This window comes from Eimeria maxima, genomic scaffold, assembly GCF_000499605.1.
Source record: "Eimeria maxima Weybridge genomic scaffold, Emw_scaff101, whole genome shotgun sequence".
In the NCBI taxonomy this organism is placed as follows: domain Eukaryota; phylum Apicomplexa; class Conoidasida; order Eucoccidiorida; family Eimeriidae; genus Eimeria; species Eimeria maxima.
In genome coordinates this window covers 24701-45136 of record NW_013563365.1, presented here as the reverse complement: position 1 = coordinate 45136, position 20436 = coordinate 24701, and the positions used below count along the sequence as shown (strand labels likewise).

At 52.2% G+C, this 20436-nt stretch overlaps 4 protein-coding genes across 4 annotated transcripts; 1 reads left to right on the top strand and 3 right to left on the bottom strand.

Moving 5' to 3' along the window:
- Positions 1 to 1541: 1541 nt before the first annotated feature.
- On the top strand, positions 1542 to 2646 carry EMWEY_00013640 (hypothetical protein, conserved; the record flags this gene model as incomplete). Its single annotated transcript, XM_013477190.1, has 5 exons — positions 1542 to 1588; positions 1762 to 1799; positions 1935 to 1989; positions 2197 to 2282; positions 2495 to 2646. 5 exons carry the CDS (start codon positions 1542 to 1544, stop codon positions 2644 to 2646), a joined length of 378 nt encoding a protein of 125 aa, XP_013332644.1.
- A 201-nt stretch (positions 2647 to 2847) lies between these two features.
- Positions 2848 to 7697, bottom strand: EMWEY_00013630 (hypothetical protein, conserved; the record flags this gene model as incomplete). The annotated part of the gene is made up of 8 exons (XM_013477189.1): positions 2848 to 3293; positions 3659 to 3695; positions 3888 to 3940; positions 4103 to 4175; positions 4346 to 5704; positions 5892 to 6282; positions 6474 to 6532; positions 6633 to 7697. The coding sequence occupies 8 exons, from the start codon at positions 7695 to 7697 to the stop codon at positions 2848 to 2850; spliced, it is 3483 nt and encodes a 1160-aa protein (XP_013332643.1).
- A 1483-nt stretch (positions 7698 to 9180) lies between these two features.
- On the bottom strand, positions 9181 to 13033 carry EMWEY_00013620 (tRNA nucleotidyltransferase, putative; the record flags this gene model as incomplete). The annotated part of the gene is made up of 6 exons (XM_013477188.1): positions 9181 to 9288; positions 9417 to 9476; positions 9688 to 11192; positions 11472 to 11731; positions 12258 to 12372; positions 12646 to 13033. 6 exons carry the CDS (start codon positions 13031 to 13033, stop codon positions 9181 to 9183), a joined length of 2436 nt encoding a protein of 811 aa, XP_013332642.1.
- Positions 13034 to 14682: 1649 nt separating this feature from the next.
- On the bottom strand, positions 14683 to 19434 carry EMWEY_00013610 (sugar permease, putative; the record flags this gene model as incomplete). The annotated part of the gene is made up of 9 exons (XM_013477187.1): positions 14683 to 14892; positions 15346 to 16171; positions 16311 to 16417; positions 16621 to 17025; positions 17154 to 17300; positions 17593 to 17694; positions 17847 to 17955; positions 18086 to 18331; positions 18416 to 19434. The coding sequence occupies 9 exons, from the start codon at positions 19432 to 19434 to the stop codon at positions 14683 to 14685; spliced, it is 3171 nt and encodes a 1056-aa protein (XP_013332641.1).
- Positions 19435 to 20436: the final 1002 nt, after the last annotated feature.

Below are 20436 nucleotides of genomic sequence, written 5' to 3'. Positions count from 1 at the left end.
TAAAATAAATATATTATTTCCTAATTAGTAACTCTTTCTTTATCTCTTCTTGTATATATATAATGTTTAATATAAATATACAGATGATAAAGATAATAAAGACAATAAAGATAAACATGAGAGAAGATGCATGCATGCAAAGAAAAATGCAAAAAATGTGGCCTTACAGAGCTGCATGCATGCATGCAGAGTATATGTATCTGTAGGGAGGGTAGCCTGCGTGTGTTTACTGTTTAATATTTTGTATAATTACTCTTCTTTAGTTGCCATTAAATAAGGGAAAGAGTTTTTCATTTAATTTATTTTTTATGCATATCTATATTATATATTTATATTACGTATTATCCTATAAATGTACACTTTTTAATGTATAAACTTAACTGTCTTCTTGTTATTCTTAAGCTGCAGAGGATTATTATTATTCTCCTTATTATTATTACTTTTACTATTGTTATTATTATACAACATTTATTTTATTATTTTCCTCCTTCTTCCCCTTCTTCTGTACATACACCGCAAACTGGAAGGCGCGGTCAAGTACTACATATGCTATTGGGCTCTCGCTCTACTTACTGTTTAGAAGATATTCTTTTAGCAAATTAAAATAAAATAAAAATAAATAAAATAAAATAAAATAAGTATAGATAGTAGTAAATATTCCCTTAAATTCCTAATTTAGGGTAGTTTCCTCTTGCTTCCAACGTCGGATGTCTCAGGTGTATAGGCAGCTTGCTGCTGCTATAACACAGCCCCACCAAACAGCAGAAAACGCATGCATTTAACGCATTTTCTTTCAATAGACAACATAAATATAATTTAATTTACGTTTTATAATTTAATTCCTCTAATTTTAACCCTTTAGAGCATAGGGTAGGCTAGCTCTGCTGGTCAATCAGGTGTCGCTAGTATAGGGGCCCCCCCTTGAGGGCCCCTGTACACTTGATCCTTCAATTTAATTCCTCTGGGGGCCCCAGGGTACACCTTGGGGCCCCCAATCTACTTTAAAGATGCAGCGCCTGCTTCGTCCTTCAGCAGCATCTCACGGGATTCTGCTGCCTCTGCTGCCAGAGTCGAGGGGCCCCCTGGGGGGCCCCCTGTTGTGTAGAGCACCTTGGGGACCCCCCTACCCACGAGAGGGGGGCGCCCACCCAGGAATGGGGCCTTCCTACTTCCCTGGAGGAGAGTGTGCCTCTTGTGAGTATGACCGCGAAGAATATAGAACCCGTTTAGTGATCGCAAGAAGGGGGGCCCCTCTGTACCCTGTTGAGGTCTATTGGGGTCCCCTGAGGCCCTCATATGGGCCCCTGGCAAGCATAGTTCGTCTAAATGGCCCCTCTCCCCCAAGCTGGGTGCATGCAACCAGCAGCAGCAGCAGAAGGAGCAGCAAGGGGGGGCAGCGGCGCTGCTTTAGTGTTGGCGGCAGTTACGGTTATGGGGCTTTTTATAGAGGAGACGCAGATGTGCATGCAAGAAGTAATATAAGACTGCAAAGATTAGATGGAGAGGGGCCCCCCAAAAAGTGGGGCCCCATGGTAATAAAGATGCCAGAGACTTTAGCTACTCTTGTTGCTGAGGGGGCCCTTCGCAGGTACCGTAAACCCTAAACCCTAAACCCTAAACCCTAATTTGGGCCATTTGCGTAAACCCTAAACCCTAGTTTGGTCTGTTCGACGGCGGCAGTGTAGGAGGGACTTGGAGGAGGGGAATAGATTGAGAAGGGGATTAGGGTTTAGGGTTTAGGGGTTTAGGGTTTGCGTGCAGGCCTTTATCTCGTCCTGGTGTATCTGTATACCATCATTGTAACCCTAGTAACCCTAATAATTCTTTTGTATATTTGCATGCAACAACACAAGAGCAGGGGGCCCCTGCTGCTGCTGCTGCTACCTCTCTGCTGCAGCAAAGGGAGAGAGGGTTTGCTGCACAACTTATATTAGATGGTAGGGGGGTTAAGGCTTACTTTGAGCCTGAATGGCCAGATCTTATGGTCAGGTAAACCCTAAACCCTAAACCCTAGAACACTAAACCCTAAAACCCTAAACCCTACAACACTAAACCCTAAACCCTAGAAGCGGCACACAACACATTGACGACTATAGCAAGTAGACAGGTAGCTAGCTCGCTGCTGAGGGTTTAGTGTTTAGGGGTCCTATATCAGCAGCATCTAGGGTTTAGGGTTTAGGGTTTGTGTATATATAGGCTTGGTGTTGGTGTTAAGCCTCTCGCTCTGCGGCGACTAGCAGAGCAATACGCAACAAAGGCAAGGATATTTGTTGATAAAAGAGGTAAACCCTAAACCCTAAACCCTAATTTGCATCCCTGCATTCTTGCTGAATGCATCTGAAACCCTTAAACCCTAAACCCTAAACCCTAATTTGCACCCCATATGTATTCTTCTTTCTATTGGTTGCATTTTTCGCTGCCGATCTAAAACCCTAAACCCTAAACCCTAAACCCTAATAAAATAAAAAAAATATAATTATATATTTATATTCAGGTTTATTATTAACTATTCATGGCTATGATAAGAGGGCAGTAGGTACCCTTACTATGGAGCTGTATAGACACCTCAAGGCAAACCCTTATACAGCAAAAGGGGCACGTATTGCCTTCTATCCTATCAAGAAAAAAATACCCACTAAAAGATAATACCAACACATAAATCAGGGGGCCCCCATGGGGTACTTGGGGGCCCCAAATGGGTCTTTGAGGGCCCCTAAAGGGCCCCCAGAGGGTCTTTAGAGACCCCGAAAGAACCTCTAGGGGCCCCCCAAAGGGCCCCCAGAGGGTCCGTGGGACGCCCCGAGGGGCCCCCAAAGGGTACTAATGGATTTTTATTTGTATTGGGAGTTAGGCAGGCTCAACAGCAACAAAGAGAGTCTCCCGAGGCTTTTTCTGCACTTCCTTAGGGGAGGAGTTGCTGCTGAGGTCCTGCTGCTGCTGCTGCTGCTGCTGCTGCAGTTGCTCTAGCCTCGCAGTGTTCATACCTGTGATGACCCTGGAGAGGGCCCCAAGGAACCCCACACTCTGCTGCTGCAGCAGCTGCTGCTGCACCTGCTGCTGCACCTGCTGCTGCATCTGCTGCAGCTGTCGTGCCAGCTCTGCTGCAGCAGACACTTCTTGGTCAGATGCATAAGAGGAGGCACGAGCTAATTGATCTAACAAAGCATTAAGGCCCTGTGCCGCTCTTTCTGCTGCTGCTGCTGCTGTTGCCTCTGCTGCTGTTGCTGCTGCAGATGTTGTTGTTGTTGTTGCTGCTGCTGCATCTGTGCCTGTGCTGCTGTATGCATGCGGACCTGTGAGGGGCCCCACACAGCTTACGAAGCCCTCGAGCACCGCCAGCAATACAGGGGGCCCCCCCTTTAGTTTTGTACCCTTTGAGGGGCCCTTTGAGGGGCCCCTATGGGGGGCCCAAGAAGCAGCTGCAACAAACAGAAAGATAGAAGGCATACTTAGTAAATAAATATACACATAAAAGGAGATACGGAGAGACAAAAAGGAGACAGGAGACAGAAGGAGACAGGAGGGGACAGAGGGGCATATAGAGAGGCAGAGAGGGACGGACAGACAAGCAGGGACAGCAGCAGCAGCAGCTGCTGCTGCTGCCGCTGGAGTCCTTTAGGGAATAGAATTATTTCCTTTCTTTGTGCCAAACACTTACCCGCAGACAGAGCAGTAGCTGCAGCTTCCTCATATATCTGCAGCAAATGCAGCAGCAGCAGCAGCAGCAGCAGCAAATGTAGCAGCAGAAGCAGTAGCAAATGCAGCAACAACAGCAAATGTAACAAATACAGCAGTGGCAATAACAGCAGCAAGTGCTGGAGAAGCAGCAGTAACAGCAACATATGCAGCAGCAGCAGCAGCAGCAGCAGGGTAATCTGTCTGCTTACCCCGAGTGCCCCTGTGGGCCCTGCAGCTTGTTGTTTGTTTAAGACGGGGGCCCCTGCAGCACATAATAGACAGCCAGCAGCACAGCAGCAGTCTTATAAGGGGGAACCCCAGCAGCAGCAGCAGCAACAGCAGCAGCAGCAGCTTAAACCCATTCCTTCCCTCCGTCTGCTGCTGCTGGTGCTGCAGCAAAGAACAGTACTCTCTACAGACTCACGCTGCATCAAGGTCCCCAGGGCCCCCAGCCACTCAGCCTGTGTCCTTAAGGAGAGGCCCCCAAGACGGTCTACCTGCAGCAGCAGGAGCAGCAACGACAGCAGCAACAGCAACAGCAGTTGCAGCAGTAGCAACCTACCCAACGCCCCAGCAAGAGGCCCACACACGAGGGGGCCCCCTTGATATGAGGGGGGCCCCCTAATTGCTGCTGCAGGCACCCAATAGATACACCAAGAAGACTTACAGGGTCTAATGTAGATGAGGGGGGCCCCCCAAGGAGCAGGCGGAGGCCCTGCAGACACTGTGCTGCGCCTGTGGCTAGCGCAGCAGCAGCATCAGCATGAGCTGCTGCAGCAGGTACTGCTGTTCGTGCTTCTGTTGCTGCTACTGTGCTCCGAGGGGCCCCCCCTACATGGCACCCCTCAAGGAAACGAACAACACAGCAGCAAACAGAGCTAATTAGACTCTCAAGGGGGGCCCCCTGAGGGGCTCCTCCCTGCATCACGTTGCCTGCAGCAAGCAGCAAACGGCCGCATGCTGCTTGCAGCTCCACCAATGCAGACTGCGCTTCGAACTCCTGCTGCAATGCAGAAGCTTGGGGGCCCCCAGGGGAGGCCCCCGCTGAGAGGCCCCCCTTGAAGTGCTCTGCTGCATCTGCTAAGATGTGGGCCCCCTGGAGAAGGGCAGAGATAGAAAGGGTACGATTTGCTGCTGCCTCTGACAACTTATATAAGATAGAGAGCAGCAGATCATGGGCCCTCTTAATACTTTCCTGCAATAAATGCTGTTGCTTCTGCTGCTGGTGGTCTTGCTGCTGTTGTTGCTGCTGCTGGTGCTGCAGCAGCTGCGAAAGAGACCACCCCAGAGCCTCTACAGCAGCAAGGGCCCCCACTGCAGGTACCCTTATTGTCTGCATATTATACTTGGGGGCCCCCGGGTCTTCAAGGTAGTCAAAGGCCCTAGTGACGGTGGGGGCCCCCTGGGGGCCCCCTCTTTGACATACATTTAGTTCAATCATCCATGAGTCAAGGCCTGCAAAGTTGGGGGGGCCCCCGTCCGGGGAGGGCCCTGCTGACCCAGGCAGAAGCCGCAGCGGCTGCGGCAGTGGCGGCTGCTGCTGCTTCTCCGTGGGGGCCCCAAGGGAACCCTCAGGAAGAAGAGATTCCTGTATAACTTGGAGGAGGCTTTGCAACTGCTGTAGGGTCAAGAGGGGGCCCCCTGGGGCCCCCAATGGAGGGGAGCAGCGCACAGCCCCTGTCTCTTCTTCAGCAACAGCAGGACCAAGGAGGGCATCAGGGCTCTGCTGCAGCAGTGCAGCAGAAGCAGCAGGTGCAGCAGGAGAAGATGAGGGCCCCCACATCTCCATAAATAGAGGCAGCAGCCATGCAGGGGGCCCCCCGCGGGACTCTCGATAGGCGCAGCTGATCAGTACCCACAGGGCCTCATCAAGGGAAAACTCGGGGTCCAGGGGCCCCTGGGGGCCCCTGAAGAGGAGATTAAGGCACTGCTTTGCTGCTGTCATGGGAGCAACAGAGGCCCCCGACCCCACGCAGCAGCAGCAAAGGAGAAGCTGCAGCAGCGAGCCTCTTGACAGGGAGGAAAACTGCAGCAGCACAAGCAGCAGCAGCACCAAATGCAGCAGCAGCAAATGCACCAGCAGCATATCTAAAACACAGAAAGAAGAGGACAGTTACTAGTGCTGCGTCAAGAGTGGTTGTGTGGGTGTATTTAGCCTAGGGTTTAGGGTTTAGGGTTTAGGGTTTAGGGTTTAGCGCAGGGGGGCCCCTCACCTCAGAAACCCCTCTTTCGCTAACAACAATATCTATCAGCCGCCTAGAGGCACAGCCAAGACCTCCTCCTGTCTCTTGGGGGCCCCCCTCCACTGCAGCAAGGGGCCCCCCAATCTCCGGAAGAGCCTCTGGGGGCCCACCAATCTGTGCCCTACTGTGCTGCATGGGGGCCCCTAGGGCCCCCTGCCGCTGCAGACCCAATGCAAAGGGTTGAAGAACCTGTAGCACACCCCAAAGAAGGCCGTTCTCTTGGGGGCCCCCGTCAGCAGCAGCAGCAGCAGCACCAGTAGCGGCTGATGCTGCTGCTGCTGCAGGTGGGGGGCCCCACAGCGAAGAACAACTCCTGTCAAATGCATGCAACGCCACCACCTGCAACATCCCCAAACCTTTCCTGCAAAACCAGCAACAGCAGCAGCAGCAGCACAGCAGCAGGTTAGCACTCAGCAAGGGCCCCTGAATCAGCATGGGGGCCCCTATAGGGGGCCCCCCAAGAGGGTTTGAGTTTTACTTCCCCCGTGTGCTTGAAAACAGCTTCAAACCCTAAACCCTAAACCCTAAACCCTCGAGTATTCCCTAACGTACGTTGGAGCACAGTAGGCGAAAACCCTCGAGAGATTGCCGAGCTCCTCTAGCGGCATATGCTGCACGCACACAAACCCTCAAACCCTAAACCCTTAACCCTAAAGCCTAAACCCTAAACCCTAAACACTAAACCCTAAACCCTGTCATCATTTGTCTTACAGGCATATGAGGGAGAGTTGCATCAAATAAGAGTTCATATAGCTGCTGCTGCTGCAGTGCCCTCAAGCTTCTTGCTGCTTCAGCAGCAGCAGCAGCTGCTGCTGCTGCTTGCTCCAAAAGGAGCTGCTGATGGTGGTGGTGTTGCTGCTGCTGCTCTTGTTGCTCGCCTGCTGCTGCTGTTACTGCTGTTGCTGCGGCGTTCGCCTGGATCAGCAAGGCGCGTTGTTCCTGAAGGTAACGACGATGCTGCTGCTGCAGTGCGCGGGTGTGCTGCAGCAGCAGCTGCAGCAGCAGCAGCACCTGCTGCCGCTCCTTAAAGGATGGTAATATCCTCTTTGTTCTTTCTATGAGGGCCTCATATGCCTCTGGGCATAAAGTTGTCGTCAAAGGGGTACTCTGTCTGTACCCTTGGGGCCCCCCCTGGGGCCCCCCACCTCCTTTGGGGCCCCCCGGGGGCCCACCCTCACCTTGAGTACCCCTAGAAATACCCATAGCTACATGTGGGTGCTGCAGTGTCTGCAGCACCTGATGCCTATTAAGGATAGCAATTGGCTTAGTAATATTAATACCCTGTACATACACCTTAAGTCTTTTATCTTGTAGTCTGTCCTTTACGGCATCATACCCCTGTTGGTGGGGCCCCCCATGGGGCCCCTCACCCGGAGATGGGGCCCCCAGGGGGCCCCTCGCATCTGCTGCCCAGGGGCCCCCAGATAGCCATGCCCAATCGGCATCGAATTCTTCTGTTATCTCATAACGCCAATCAGATGTACCATCAGAGAAAAAAGAGGGTACAGTAGAGTCCGAGGGCCCCGTGGGGGGGCCCCATCCTCCCTGCTGCTGCTGCTGCTGCTGCTGCTGCTCCTGCGGCTGCTGTTGCATCTGCGGGTCCGAGGTATCCAAGGGGTCCACGTTGGTCCCTTCGCCCAGTACCATTCGCTTGCAGCGGGTACCCTCGGGGCCCCTTTCCTCTGATGTAACTAATAACCAATGGGGGGCCCTCTCTGCCATCTGCTGCTCCTTCTTAAGAGCAGCTAAATCAAGATCAGGACGGGGGAAGCGCATGTGAGCAGGGGGGCCCCCAGAGGACCCCCAAAGACCTTCAGTGGGGGGCCCCCCTAAACCAATTCCACCACCTGCCTTCAGCTTAGGCTCCCTGCTGCCGCGGGGGCCCCCACCGACCTCCCGTCCGCTCGACCTCCCGTGGGGGCCCCGGGGGCCCCCACGGGAGGTCGAGCGGTCCCCATGGGCACCGCGGGGCCCCTTGGATCCCTGGGGCCCCTTTGACCGTGTACTTATATAGCGCAGGGGGCCCACAGCAGCTATAGCGTGACGCAGGGGACCGAGAGGGCCCCCCCCAAGGGAACTGGGGGCCCCCCCTCTCCAGGCAGGGAAAAGAGGCATGGTGGAACCCCCCTATTGCTATAAACCTATTAGGGCCCCCCAGGAAGGTTGCTATTAAACAAAAGAAAAGGAAGGGCCCAGCATCGAGGAAGAAGACGAGAGAATACGAAACACCGTGGGGGGCCCCTCATCAAGGGGCCCCCTTTCTGCTGCCGGGTGTCTGTATACAAGATCTTCCTTCCTCAAGGAGCAAAGAAGGAAAATTTATCTTTATTAAGAATATAAATAAATAATAATTGATTAAAATACAACAAAAAGGGATATTTCCCACGCAAAGAGTAATAAAAACCCTTATGGGGGCCCCAGGGGCCCCCCTGCCATGTCCTGTCGGAGGGGCCCCCCTAAACCATTCTTCTTTCTTCTTCTCTATAATTAAGGGCATTTGTTTTATAATATAAAATGTAAAATGCATGCATAGTATAAAATAATTCTAATAAGATAATAATAAAATAATAATATACGTAATGTAATATAAAACTGCTACCCCCTATATAATACGTAAAAACCCTATGCAGAAAAGACCTATGCTGCCTATACACCGGAGATACCCTCATGGGCTCCTTCCTTAATATCTGGGGTGTATTGGCAGCTAGGAGGCCAATTATATTATCTGCGGCGTATAGGCAGCTAGGAGTTTTAATTGATGTAAGTATATTAGAGACAACAAAAGTAGTACCCTCTAATTCTATAGGAAGGGGGCCCCCCAATGCTTGGCTATTGTAACTGACAAAGAGAGGGGCCCCTAAAGAAACACAACACAGCAGCAGCTGCAGCAGCTGTAGCAGCAGATGCAGAAGCTACAGCAGCAGCGGTTATGTACTGCTCTTGTGGCTCTGTAGCAGCAGCAGCAGCAGCAGCAGCAGCTTCCGCAGCACGAGTCACAACTTAGAGTTTAGCAAAAGAATTGAGGGTTTAAAAAAAGGGTTTAGGGTTTAGGGTTTCCGTCATTTGCCCAACGCCTCTAGGAGAAACCTAACGTCTGCGCTTAGCAGTAGACCCTAAACCCTAAACCCTAAACCCTAAACCCTAGCCGTGCATGGAAGGGCGGTTTATCAAAGGAATAAAGGGGTGTATAGCATTATAAGGAACCCCTCTATAAACTTCTCCTTAACAGGCCTAAACCCTAAACCCTAAACCCTAAACCCTAAACCCTTGATTCTTTCTTCCCTGCTGATGAGGGTTTATATGATGACTTTAAATACTCTAAATATTCTTCCGCTGTCTTCCCCGGGTTGGCTAATTGCCATACAAACTGCAGACCCCACAACAGCACCCAAACCCTAAACCCTAAACCCTAAACCCTAAACCCTAAACCCTAGAAAACCCTCTTTTTCCTTTTTATTGTGTTTAGGGTTTAGATAAAAAGAAAAAGAAACGAACCTGCTTCTGCATTAACTCTCCAACAGCCGGACCCGATATTGCTCCGACTGCTTCACGAACCTGCATGCAGCAGCAGCAGCAGCAGCAGCAACAGCAGCAGCCGTAACAGCAGCAGCGACAGGGGCACAGCCGCAGTCACCCGATGGCAGCAGAAGAAGCAGCAGCACGGCACTCAGCTACAGCACACGAGGCCTTATCCCCCACACCAGCAGCAACAGCAACAGCAACAGCAACAGCAACAGCAACAGCAGCAGCAGCAGCAGCAGCAGACCTGTTTCCCGTTGCAGAGGGGCTGCATGCGCCATGCATCCTGTAGCTGCAGTGTCTCTATTGTCTCCTTTAATAGTAAGAGATGACGAAGTGTCTCCTTTGCTGTCTCCTCCTTAGATAGAAGGAGACAATCTAAATGGGGTATAGATACCTCTGGTGCTGCTGCAGAAGCAGCAGCAGCAGCAGCAGCAGCAGGACCTTCTGATGCTTCTGCAGCAGCAGCAGCAACAGGACGCTCTGCTGCAGTATTTAATACACACATCTTCTTTTGTTCTTTTGCCTCCCCCCCGTTATTACTCCTCTTCTTATGCATTTGCTGCTCTTCTTCGTCTGCTGCTGCTGCTGCTGTGTTGGGCCCCGCAGTAACAGCTGCATGCGCTGCAGCAACTGCTGCTGCTGCATCATCATATATTAAATCTCCTAAGACTTTTGCTGCTGCTAATAGAATTGCTTCCCTCCAATTAGGCCCTACTTCCTTTATTAATAACCCTAATTTTACCCGTTTCTCCTGCTGCTGCTGCTGCTGCTGCTGTTGTTGCTGCTGCTGCTGCTGCTGGAGAGCTGCTTCCTCGTCTGCTACTTCCCGTAACCTCTGCGCATGCATAATTAGATTATCTGCTGCTGCTGCTTCAGCATAGGGCAGCCTCCATGATGCAGCAATAACTGCCTCCGCCATACGCCTTACAGGAGGACCAGGAGCAGCAGCAGCAGCAGCAGCAGAAACAACAGCAAGGAGATCCTTACAGGGGTGCAGCACAGCAGCAAACAGCAACAGACGCAGCACACTGTCTCCTTCCTTTAGCTCTACTCCTCTGGATAAACCCTCGTATAATGCTGTCATCTCCTCTGATGCTGCTGCTGCTGCTGCTGCTGCGTCATCCGCAGAGTGCTGCTGCTGCTGATGCTGCTGCTGCTGCAGCTTCTGCAGCAACGGTCTTCTTGCAAGTAGATGTCTTAGAGCAACAACAGCGCATGCACCAAGGGGGCCCCACACCCTTGCTGCTGCTGCTGCATCGATTTGCTGCTGCTCCTTCCTTACCATGGCTGCAATTTCTCTTGCCTTTGTTTTTGATTTACCTGCTGCTGTTGCTGCAGCAGCAGCAGCAACAGGGTGTCTATACACCTCGTAACCAAGGGGTAACACTATTATCTCCCATACACGCAGCTGCAGCAGCAGCAGCATACCCCTTAATGCACCAGATAGGGGCCCCTTTAGCAGCTTCTGCTGCTGCTGCTCCTGACTCTCAGCAGCAACACTTCCTGCTGCTGTTGCTGTTGCTGCTGTATCTGAAGGAGGTGAGGCTTCTGCTGCAGTTTGTGTTGTTGCTGCTGTTTCTGCTGCTTGTGTTTGTGCTCGTTCTGCTGCTCTTGCTGCTAGCAGTGTTGCTGCAGTTGCTGCATCTGCAGCAGCAGCAGCAGGAGGCTGATTAATAGTTATACTATGTATAGAGAATATTTTTTTTATCTCTATACCTATTCTTTCCCTGGATACTTTGTGCTGCAGTGCTGCATGCACAGCAGCATCAGCAGCAGCAGCAGCAAGAGTAGGTTCTAAGGAAAAATTGAGTGCAGCAGCAAATCTTATAGCTCTTAATAATCTTAATGGATCTTCTTGTAGTGTATAATTTGCTGCTGCTGCTGCTGCAGTAAGGAGACAATTATATACATCTATTATTCCTTTTTTTGTATAATCCTCTATTTTATTCTTTTTTATGTTATAAAACAAACAATTGCAGCAAAAGTCTCTCCTTTGTGAATCCTGTAGGGGAGTACCAAACCACGTACTTACAGGTATACGGTTACCCTTCCTCCTGCTGCTGCTGCTGCTGCTGCTGCTGCTGCTGCTGTTCGTGCTGCTGCTGCTGTTGCTGCTGCTCGTGCTGCTGGTGCTAGTGCTGTTGTTGTTGCTGTTGTTATCATTGGTGCTGTTGTTGCCCCCATTATTGCTGTTGCTGGTATCATTACTGCTAGTGTTGCTGCTGCTGCTGCTGCTGCTGCTGCTGCTGCTGCTGGTGCTGCTGGTGGTATCCGCATAAGTTTCTTGCCTAAGATGTACAAAATCAATAGAGAAGGATTTAATATTCATCGTTGCTGTCTCTAAATGTTTACTTTGCTCAATATTTTGTTGTATTATGCCAACTTTACGACGTCCTTCTCCTATCACCTCCAACCATCTGTACATATTTACGAAAAACGTATACGTATATGTATATGTATATGTACATATGTATATGTATATGTACATATGTATATGTATATGTACATATGTATATGTATATGTATATGTATATGTATATGTACATATGTATATGTATATGTACATATGTATATGTATATGTATATGTATATGTATATGTATATGCATATGTATATGTATATGTATATGTATATGTATATGTATATGTATATGTATATGTATATGTATATGTATATGTATATGTATAACATGAATTAAGACATACAAAAATGCCTAAGGGGCACATAGCAACACCAGCAGAAACACCAACAACAGCAGCGGCAACAACAGCAGCAGCAACAGCAGCAGCAGCAGCAGCAGCAGCAGCAGCATACTTGACGAGTACATCAGCGAATTGAGCTCCTGTAAGATGATTGATGGCGATGTCGATGTCTGTTGATGGAATTCCTAACAACTTATCGCGGACCCAGCCTCCTGCTGCTCGCAGCTCTGCAGCAGCAGCAGCAGCAGCAGCAGCAGCAGCAGCAGCAGCAGCAACAACAGCAACAGCAGCAACAGGAGCAGCATAAGGGAGATTAGCAGCAGGGATAAAAGCAGCACAGATTGCAGAAACACACATTTACAGCAAACAGCACATGTTAACAGCAACTGCAACAGCAGCAACTGCAGCAGCAACAATTGCAGCAGCAGCAATTGCAACAACAACAACAACAACAACAACAGCAGCAGCAGCAGAAGCAGCAACAGCAGCAGATAACGTACCAACATTTAATTTATTTTCCTCTACACATCTATTAAGAAGAGAGAAAAGTTGTTCTTCTTTTGGTGTTAATGTTAGTGTTAATCCTGCAGCAACTGCTGCTGCTGCTGCTGCTTTTTCTTCTTCTGCTGCTGCCTCATCTGCTGCTACTTGTGCTGCTGCTGCTGCTGATGCTTCTGCTGCTGCTGCTACTGCATCTGCTAGCGCCTCCTCAGGAGTTCGTGTACGTACACCTGAATCAGTCTCCGTACCCATGCATTGTTCTGTTGAATTTGGTGCTGCTGCTGCTGCTTCTGCTGCTGTTGCAGCTGGCTCATCTGCTGCTGCTGCTGCTGCTGCTGCAGCAGCAGCAGTTGGCGGTGCTTCGTTGTTTGCCTCAGCTACCGCCATTTTTAGATGCAACAAACGACACCACAAATGATTATGCCGCCCAATAATAGGGGATGCAACTGCTGCTGCTGCTGCTGCTGTTGCTGCTGCTGTTGCTGTTGTTGCTGCTGCTGCTGCAGGTAACAGTGGTGGTGTTACTGTAAGTACCCTCTGCTGCTGACTTGATAACCTAAAACTAGGAGACAAGAAAGAGATGAGGGGCCCCCTGCGCATCCGCTGCTCTCCGCCCCAGCTGCTGCTGCTGCTGTTGCTGCTGCTGCTGATGCTGAGGGTCCTCCTTTCGCTAAGCTGTCGTACTAAAGGCCCCGGGGGCTGCTGCTGCTGTAGCAAGCAGCAAGACTTTGCTGCAGCAAAGGGAAAGGGAGACGTAGAGCTGCGTATACAGCCCAATAAGGAGGACAGCAGCAGCAGCAAGATTTCTACCCTCATAGACAAAGGAAATATGCATTAAAAAAAAGAAGCTGCTGCTGCTGCTGTTGCTGCTGCTGCTGTTGCAACAGCTCAGCCCACAGCGCCAGAGGGGGCATCGGAGTTGCTGCTGCTGCTCCCGAGCATGCCGCTGCAGCAGCAGCAGGAGCAGCAGCAGATACAGCTAAAGAAACAATGACAGCAGCAGCGAATCCATAAGAAAATATAAACACTAAATTAAATACTTGCATGCAACACAATTGTTAAGGCCAATCAACCTTCTTTCGTCCTCTTTTGCCGCAGGCTTGGGGGCCCCAGGGGGCCCCCTGTCTTTGTTGGAGCTGCTGCTGTTGCTGCAGCAGCACAGCAGCAGACCATTACCCCTCATTTTATCTTTTAAGGAATTTGTCTTTAATACGTACACTTGTGCAAGGTAAGCAGCATCAACTGCAGCAACAACAGCAACAGCAGCACTAGCGGCTGCAGCAACGTCGGCAGCAGCAACAACAACAGCCGCAACTGCTGCTGCATCTCTAACAACCCTGGGGTTGCTGCGACAGCCCAGGGCCCCCCAAGACTCCCATGGGGGAGCAGCTGCAGGGCCCCCCCGCTGCAGGGGCTGAAGGGTTAGCAGCAGCAGCGCCAACAGCAGCATTAGCAGCAGCAGCGCCAGTAGCAGCGGCAACAACGACAACGGCCGAAGAACTAATGGCCGAATACCCTTCCATACCAGCAGCTGCAGCGCCACCAACAGCAGCAGAAGCAGCAGAAGCAGCAGCAGCAGCAATAACAACAACAGCAGCAGCAGCGCCTACAACAGCAGTTCCCAATGTGGAGTTGACCCCAGCAGCAGCCCTGGAAGCACCGCAAGGAGCAGCAGCAGCAACAACAACAACAACTGCATTGTCTGCTGCTGCTGCTGCTGATAACCCCCAAGGGTTTTTTCTGTTTGCTCTTGCATGGCTGCTGGTAGCAGCAGCAGCAGGGCTTGTGCTGCTGCGGCAGCAGCGGCAGCAGCGGCAGCAGCAGCATGAAAGGTAAACCCTCATAAACCCTAATAAACCCTAAACCCTTTGCTGCTGCTGCTGTTCTCCATGCTAATCAGCTGCTGCTGTTGTTGCTGCTGCTACTACTCGCCTTGCTGTTTCTAGCGATCCTCACGGGCTGTGGTTGTTGTTGTTGTTGTTGCTGCTGCTGCTGCTGCTGTGCTGAATCTGCTTCTGCTGCTGCTGTTGTTGTTGTTATTTTGCAGGCAGTCTCGTCTGATGGGAACCGCCTGAGTCTGCTGCAGCAGCAGCTGCAGCTGCAGCTACTGCTGCAGACTCAGGCAGCACACATACCACCAGGGGATGTTGGGGCCCCGGCCTCCCCAGCGGGGGCCCCCAACACTTTAGTAAGGGGCCCTCTAGGGGCCCCAACAATTTAACAGTGGGGACTTGTTCCTCAATAACCTAAATTTGAATCCGTAGACCTAATGACTATAACTAATCTTCCTATTACAAGGAAGGGGCCAAAGGCCTAGGGTTTAGGGTTTAGGGTTTAGGGTTGAGGGTTTACAATTTACGGTTTAGGGTTTAGGGTTTAGGGTTCAGAGGAAAGGAAACCCTTGCGCAAGAGAAGGGCATTTCGCTTGTTGTCGCCCCCGCAACAGCAGCATCCGTTGCTGCTGCTTCTGTTGCTGCTGTAGCCGTTGCTGCTGCTGTTGTTGCTGCTGTTGCTGCTGCTGCCAGTTGGTCCTTTTTGTCGGTATCCCGAGTAACAAACTTCTTGCTGCAGCTGCAGCAGCAGCAGGAGCAGCAACAGATTTCCTTTTGCTGCCTATGTAGGCCTCTCGGCTCCGAGTGGCACCTTCGGGGGCCCCCCGCAGCATGCATGAGGGGCCCGTCTTGTCGGTGGTGTCCTACAATACCATCAGCGGCGGCGGTAGCAGCAGCACCACCTGCAGCAGCACCAGCTGTAGCAGCACCGGCTGCAGCAGGAGTAGTAGTAGCAGCAGCAGCAGCAGCAGCATTTACTGCTTCTTTCTTCTCATTCTGAGAGGCCCCATTCATAATACCGTTAGCCTTACTAAACTTCTCCTGGGGGCCCCTCGAGCGGCCATGGAGGGGACCCAACGGGGGCCCTAAGGGGGCCCCTACGGGGGCCCCCCAGGTGACTCCCAGGGGCCCCCAGGGGTTCGTTTGGCCGTTGTGATTATGGGGGCCTCCCTTAACAAGATCATCGTCTTCTGTCTTTCGCATAGGGGGCCCCCCTGCTGTATCACGACTAAGGCAAACGAAGTTTAAGGAAGCAGAAGGAGGGGGGCCCCCGGTCTTTATTGTAGATCTTCTCCTTGCTCCTGCTGCTGCTGTTGCTACTGCTGCTGCTGTTGTTGCTGCTGTGGCTCTGACGATCTTCAATCTGACGGGGGGGAGCACTGCCTTGCGTTCTGCATGCGCTGTTCGGCTTTCTTCTGTTGCTGCTGCTGCTGCTGCTGTGCTTTTGGCAGCTGTTGCTGGTCGCCGTACTTCTGCTGCAGCGCGCGGCTTTGCTGTTGCTGCTGATGCTGATGCTGCCGCACAGTGGGTAACTTTTGCTGCTGCAGTTTGTTTTGCTACTGCATTGTGTTTTGCTGCTGCATTTGGTGTTGCTGCCGCTGCTCCGTGGTTTGCTGCTGCTACAGAGGCCCTCCTGCTGCTGCCGCTGCTGCTGCTGATGAGGCTGCTGCGGCGTTTTCCAAGAAAAAAGGGCCTGCATGCAGAGACACACGAAAAACCGCAATACAGATTCTAGGTGCCTCGCTGCTGCTGCTGCTGCTGCTTTTCTGCTGCTGTAGTGTTGAGGGGGCCCCTGCACCAGCCAGAGGCCCCTGGGGGGCCGCTCTTCGCACCTCAAGCGGCTAGCGAGAGCAGCAAAACGAAGGGTCTGCAGGGTGGGGCCCCTATCTGCCTCCTTGCTGCTAACAGTGAACACCAAAGAGACGTGGCCGCAACCATCCTGTAGCAGCACACGCAGCAGCAGACACAAAAGCAGCAAACGCAGCAGCAGAGATAGTTGTACCTAAGACAGCCGCAACAACCTATGCAGCAGTAACATGAGCTGCAGCAATACAAGGAGCAATTACACGAGCAGCAGCAAAAGCAGCAGCAACAGCAGCTGCAGCAGAAACAGCGGCCGCTGCTGTTGCTCTGGTTACGCACCAAGACATCTTTGAGGGCTACTGTTAGGCAAGACTCTCTAAAGCGCACATGGGGGCCCCTGGGGGCCCCTATGTTGCCCCTGGGGGCCCCAACGCTGCTGCACGTGGTACCCTTCATTACTGCAGCAGAAGTTTTGCTGCTGCCATTTGTTTGTCTTGGGAGCCCCTCTACAGGGGCTGTCTCCTTGGTAGGGGCCCCTGTTAAGTGGGTACTCTCTGGTCTCCTCGATGGCGGCCCACCGTGGAGTATAAGCGAGAGGGAGGGGCCCCCTTGGGGGCCCCTCAAAGGGGGGCTCCGCTTAGGGGGCTCCTGAGCCCTACTTTGCTGTGTTGCAGCAGTGCAGTGTGTAGCGAGGGCAGTTAAGACGGCCATAAAGGAAGAAAGACTTTTGCTTATAGAAGAAGCCTGAGGAGACACTAACAAGGAGACACAAGGAGACAGTAGAGGACGGGTCACCTAAGGGGCCCCCATGAGGGCCCCCAAGGGGCCCCCGTAAGACGCTGTGGCTTTGTTTGTGGGGAGGCATGGTGTACCTCTTGAGCAAAGAGGCTCCTTGTCTGCTCCTTTACATGAGGGTTCAGTGGGGCCCCCCCAACGGTGGGCCCCCATCTCTCCATAGGCTGCCGCTCGGCACCCGCGAGGTCCAATAGATAGAGACGGGGACCTTTCTTGTTTGCTTCCTGTGCAGCAGCAGCAGCAGCAACAGCACCAATAGCAGCAGCAGCAGGTGCACTCCTGCAAGACGAAGTTGTGAGGGCCCTGATGAGGGGCCCGTTGGGTACTGTTGCAGGGGGCCTAGCAGCAGCGGCAGCAGCAGCAGCAAGGTGACGGCATGGGCCTCACTGGGTACGAAAGAGACAGGCACAGGAGCACGTGGCTGCGGCTGCTGCTGCTGTTTGCATGCGTTTGCCTGCAGACTCTTCTGCTTAGAGCTTTTGCTGCAGCAGCAACTGCTTCGTTTGAGGACCCTACCCGTACCCAAAAGCATCCAGGGGCCCCAGGGACCCCTGGGGCCCCAAGGAACCCCTGCATACTGTTGGGCCCCCCCCGCTGCTGCTGCTGCTTCTCAGCTGTCTGCTGCAGACACCCCGCAGCAGAACTCAAGTACTTAAGAAGGTGCCACAGGGGCCCCCAGGAGAAGATAGGGACACTCCCTTACCCCGTAAGAAATGGGGGCCCCCTTTGCTGAGGTTGGTGGGCCCCTAGTCTTGGGTTGAGTATGTTACCTGTGCTTTTGGTGCAGCATCTTCAGGGGGGCCCCCTTGGGGCCCCAAGAGACTACGGACCTTCCCGCAGTAGATCTCTACAGCTGCAAAGGAGACAAATACATGAGTGCTGCTGCAGCGCAGCAGCAGCAGCACACAAAGAAAGAAAAAGGGGAATGAGGCCCCCACTGCAGCAGCAAACAAACACAGAAAGATAAAGGGGGGCCCCCAGAGGGGAGAGGGTAGCAGCAAAAAGTTACCTGCTAAAGGGGGCCCCCTGTACACCCCGATCTTTTAATTCCTCCATTACAAACTCCAAGGTGCGCAAAGCAAGACCCCACTTCTCCTTGCTGCTGTCGCTGCTGCTGCTGCTGCTGCTGTCGCTACTGCTGCTGCTGCTGCTGTTGCTGCTACGGTTGTTGTTGTTGCTGCTGCTGCGCCTGTGTGTCAGGAATCCTGGAGGCCCCACCATGGTGTATGTCTTTCCGCTTCCCGAGGCCCCATGTCTACCGCAGAACACCCGCAGGCAGCAGGCCATAAGGCACCCTTGACCCTAAACCCTAAACCCTAAACCCTAAACCCTAGCTTACACGGCAATGCATGCGCTGACGCCATTAAGCACTGCTGCTGCTGCAGGCCTCCCTACTGTATTAAACAGCAACTCTTGTGAAGAATCCTCCTGCAGCACACCACAGAACCTAAAGGGCCCCACACCCCCCTTTCCCCTCCAAGCGGCCCCGCAAGAATATGGAGGGGGCCCTTCGGGGGCCCCCTCAGGAAGTCCTCCAAGGGGGCCCCCGAAAGGTCTCTGTTGCTGCCCCCTCGCTGCTGCCTCGTTGGGGGCCCCTAGGGGCCCCTGATTGTTAGGGAGGCGCTGCTGCAATTTGAGGGTACGGCGGCACCACGGCATTCTAGTATCTGAGAGGGAGGCCCCACCCCTTCTAACACCTGTCTTGGCTAACTGCTCTGCAGTAAAGGAGTGGGGCCCCCCAGGGGCCCCTGTTGGCCCCCGATGGGGTACCGCGGGGGGCAGCAGCACAACTGCAGCGGCTCGTGCTTCTCGGGGGGCCTCCTTCGTGAGGGGGGATAAAGGGGAATTATCTTTAAGGGAGGGGCCCCCATTTGTCTGCTCTATTGAGGAGGTATGGGCCCTGCTTCTTCCAGAGGCGAGAGAATGGAGACCCTTGAAGCCCTGTTGTTGCTGCTGCTGCTGTTGCTGCTGTTGTTGCTGCTTCTGCTGCTGCTGCGGCTGCTGCTGCTTATCAGTGCAAGCAGCAGCAGGTGTTAAGGAGGGCCCCAATACCCCTATATGTGTTGCTGTACCCTCAATAGATTCTTTTGTTTCAGGGGCTTCAATAGTCAGTAAAGGCTTCCTTGGGGGCCCCCCTGCGCGGGGCCCTCCAATGCGGGCCTCCACTGGGGGCCCCCGCGAATGCTGTGGGAGGGGCACAGGGTATGGGGACCACAATGCCAGGCAGCCAGGGCCCCTAGGGGACCCAGAGGGTAATGGGGAGGGGGGACGTATCCGCAAGAAGGTCTTAACCCCTGTATAACAGCAAGGAAAGGGAGGGGACCCCCCCACCGCTGTGTCTGGTGGAGTGATACCCATGGGGGGGCCCCAGACACCCCCCTGTGCTTGGCTTTAGAGGAGGAGTCAATGTACTAACGAAATCGCCGCTGCTGCTGCTGCTGTCGCTGCTGCTGCCAGCGCTGCTGCTGCAGGGAGGGTGGTACTGGTGGAGGTGGTGCTCCTGCTGCTGCAGCTACTGCTGCACAGCGGCTAAAAAGGGATCCAAACAACGCCAAACGTTGTAATATCCATCCTAAATTCATAATGACAAGTAAGTGTGTGTAATGAACAAGTTAGTGGGCCCCCTGGGGCCCCCGCCGCCTCAACCTACTGCAGCACAAGCCAGGAGGAGGGGGGAGAGGGACCATTGGCCATTAATTAATCGTTTAAATTTTTTAATTTTATAAATTAAATTATTAATTAAATTAAAAATTCTATTTTATTATTATTTTAACGGCTCTTTCCCCTCGTTGTGACCACTGGTCAAGGAGGCAGCTTGACCAGTGGTCCACCCCTTGCAGCACCACAGTTTCTTATTTATGGATATTTTTTTAATTTAATTAATAATAAATAAAATAAATAAGCACAGATCTTTTTATATTTCTTTTTATTTAATTAATATTTAATTAAATAAATAAACAGGGGATATTTTCTCCTCTGTTTAGGTTAAGTAAATGTACATTTTATACACAGACCCACAAACGCCACAGACAGACCCCGCATAGCGACATCTGCAGCAAATGCTGCAGCAGCTGCAGCATCCATTTCTGCTGCTGCTGCTGTTGCTGTTGCAGCAGCGGCTGCTGCAGAAGCGGAGCCCCGCAGGCGTAAGGAGCAAATACGCCGGGCCTGTGTGTCGGCGCTGCAGCAGTTTATTATAAACAAGTAAATAAACAAGTAAATAAATAAATGCATAAATAAATAAATGCTGCATGCAGCCCTTCCTCCCTCTTCCCCAGTAATAGGATATATCTAAGTCCACAAAGTGTATATACACCTCAACAAACACTAGGGAGGAGGGTCAAGGAGGCGGCTGCCTTT